The following is a 2,772-nucleotide window of genomic DNA, read 5'->3' as shown; positions in this document are numbered from 1 at the left end:
CATCTCACTTCCCAGTTTCACCTTCATCCACATTAACAAACACACACATACACACACACACACACACACACACCTCGTGGCGCAGTGGTTAGAGTTTTTGCCTGCCACTACGGCGGTCCAGGTTCGAATCATACCCAGGGCTGAAATAATTTCAGTATCGCTGCGCTGCGAGTTGTTACTCCAATTCTCGTGGGCGGGGAGTTGGGTGTGTGTGTGCGTGTAAAGTCACAGTATTACCCATAGATCGGTCATACGAGCTCTAAGCTCTCATCCGGGAGGATAATAACTGTTGATCACGAGTCGAACACGTGATCCAAAACCTTGGTAAATCACACGCACACACATATACATATACATATACATATATATATATATATATATATATATATATATATATATATATATATTGTATATATACACACAGACACATATATAATATACATATGTATACATATATACATATATATATATATATATGTATATATATATGTATGCATACGTACATACATAAATATATATATATATACTCATATATCTATCTATCTATATATGTATGTATATATATATATACATATATATATATATATATATATATATACATATATATATGTAACAAAAATGGCTTGTACTCAGGTATATATATACATATATATGTATGCATACATACATATATATATATATATATATATATATATATATATATATATAACAAAAATGGCTTGTACTCAGGAGAAAATATTAATCGAGCGCGGTGCTGTTATCAGAGATGATTGATAAAACCTGGCAGCTGATTGGCTGTCTCAAGCACAGTTTGCTTATCGCAACGTATAAATGGTGGCACAGCTCGTCAGATCGAGGTACTCTCGAAAACTTACCACTGCTGAGATCATGAGGTGGTTTCTGTTGGCAGCAGCCCTCTTGGCAGCTTATGCCTCGGCGACAGACTTGGCCCACAAGCAGCAAACAATCAACCAGTTACTCTACAAGAGCACAGAACCCATTAGATCCAAGTTTGCAGAGCTGAAAGAACTGGCAAAAGGATGGGATCCTCTCAGTCACAAGCACCACTGCAACGACGGAGGGCACGCACTAGAAGTACTGGTGCACGAGGTTGAGCAGGGCAATATGTTGGTGAAGAAGCACTGGTTCTCTCTCTTCAACGAACGCCACAGGGAAGAGGCCGTCATGCTGGTCGACGCACTTCTGAGCTGCACAGACTTCAACTTCTTCAAAGGCCATGCTGCCTATTTCCGCCAGCACATGAATGAGGGAGAATACGTCTATGCTCTTTATGTAGCCGTCACTCACTCCGACGTCACCAGTGGAGTCATCCTTCCTCCCCTGTACGAAGTTACTCCTCACTTGTTTACCAATTCTGAGGTTATCCAGAGAGCCTACACAGCCAAGATGACACACACTCCGGCCAAGCTTGCAATGGAGTTCACCGGCTCCAAGAAAAACCCTGAACAACGTGTGGCTTACTTCGGTGAGGACATCGGTATGAACTCCCACCATGTCCACTGGCACATGGATTTCCCCTTCTGGTGGGAAGGATACAGGATCGACCGCAAAGGAGAACTCTTCTTCTGGGTCCATCACCAGCTGACTGCTCGTTTTGATGCCGAGCGTCTTTCCAACCACCTTCCCGTGGTCGATGAGCTCTACTGGAGCAGACCCATTGAAGAAGGCTTTGCTCCCCACACCACCTACAGGTATGGAGGAGAGTTCCCTTCACGTCCTGACAACAAGGCTTTCGATGATGTGGAGGGTATTGTAAATGTTCGCGAAATGCTTGAGACAGAGAGCCGCATCAGAGATGCCATCGCTCATGGATATTTTACCTCTAAGGACGGCAAAGCCATCTATATTAACAACGACCGTGGTATCGACATTCTGGGAGATGTCATTGAGTCTTCCATGTACAGTCCCAACATCCCATATTATGGTGCCCTTCATAACTATGCTCATATTCTCTTGGGAAGGCAAGGTGATCCCAAGGGTAAGTTCAACATGCCACCTGGCGTTATGGAGCACTTCGAGACTGCAACGCGTGACCCAGCCTTCTTCAGGCTCCACAAATACATGGACAACATCTTCAAGGAACACAAGGACAAGCTTCACCCTTACACAACCAACGATCTGCTTTATTCCAACATTGAAATCACTGATGTCTCCATCGACGGTGAGCTCGTTACATTTTTCGAAGATTTCGAGTTTAACCTCATCAACGCTCTTGATGATACTGAACAAGTCGAGGATGTTCCCGTCTCCACCACCGTCCATCGTTTGAACCACAAGCCATTTGATTATGACATTCACTTCAATGCAAAGTACGATGCTGTAGCCACCGTTCGAATCTTCCTTTGTCCCAAGCACGACTACAATGACATCGAACTGTCCATGGACGAATACCGCTGGGGCTGCCTCGAGATGGACAAATTCTGGGTAGACGGTAGGTATTTCCTTTTCCCCTGATGCTTTGTGGCTAAATCGTAGTTATTACTCCACCAAATATGTTATCATATCTTCTGAAAATTAATTTCCTTTTCTTTCTTTTTATATTGCAGCCCATTACGGTGAGAACCACTTAGTTCGACATGCGCATGAGTCTACAGTGACGATCCCTGACCGCACTCCCTTCGAAGACTTGATCAAGCAGGCGGACGAAGCAGTCGCGAATGACGCTGACTTCCCGCATCAGCACTACCGTTCCTGTGGTCACCCTGCAAGGCTGTTGCTACCCAAAGGCAACACCAAAGGCATGGAGTTCTT

General features: G+C 44.0%; 1 protein-coding gene across 1 annotated transcript in view; it reads left to right on the top strand.

Annotated features, from left to right (window-relative positions):
- The first annotated feature begins 860 nt into the window (after positions 1–860).
- Positions 861–2,772, top strand: part of LOC143029556 (hemocyanin A chain-like) — a 2,224-nt gene continuing 312 nt past the window's right edge. Inside the window, exons 1-2 of the mRNA XM_076192220.1 lie at positions 861–2,452; positions 2,568–2,772. The exon at positions 2,568–2,772 is cut by the window's right edge and continues 312 nt beyond it. Coding sequence (XP_076048335.1) covers positions 889–2,452; positions 2,568–2,772 — 1,769 coding nt within the window. The 5' untranslated portion in view covers positions 861–888. The remainder of the gene's footprint in view (positions 2,453–2,567) is intronic.

Source organism: Oratosquilla oratoria, chromosome 11 (genome assembly GCF_046742065.1).
Source record: "Oratosquilla oratoria isolate Oo_2021 chromosome 11, ASM4674206v1, whole genome shotgun sequence".
Classification (NCBI taxonomy): Eukaryota; Metazoa; Arthropoda; class Malacostraca; order Stomatopoda; family Squillidae; genus Oratosquilla; species Oratosquilla oratoria.
This window is presented reverse-complemented; position numbering and strand designations above follow the sequence as displayed.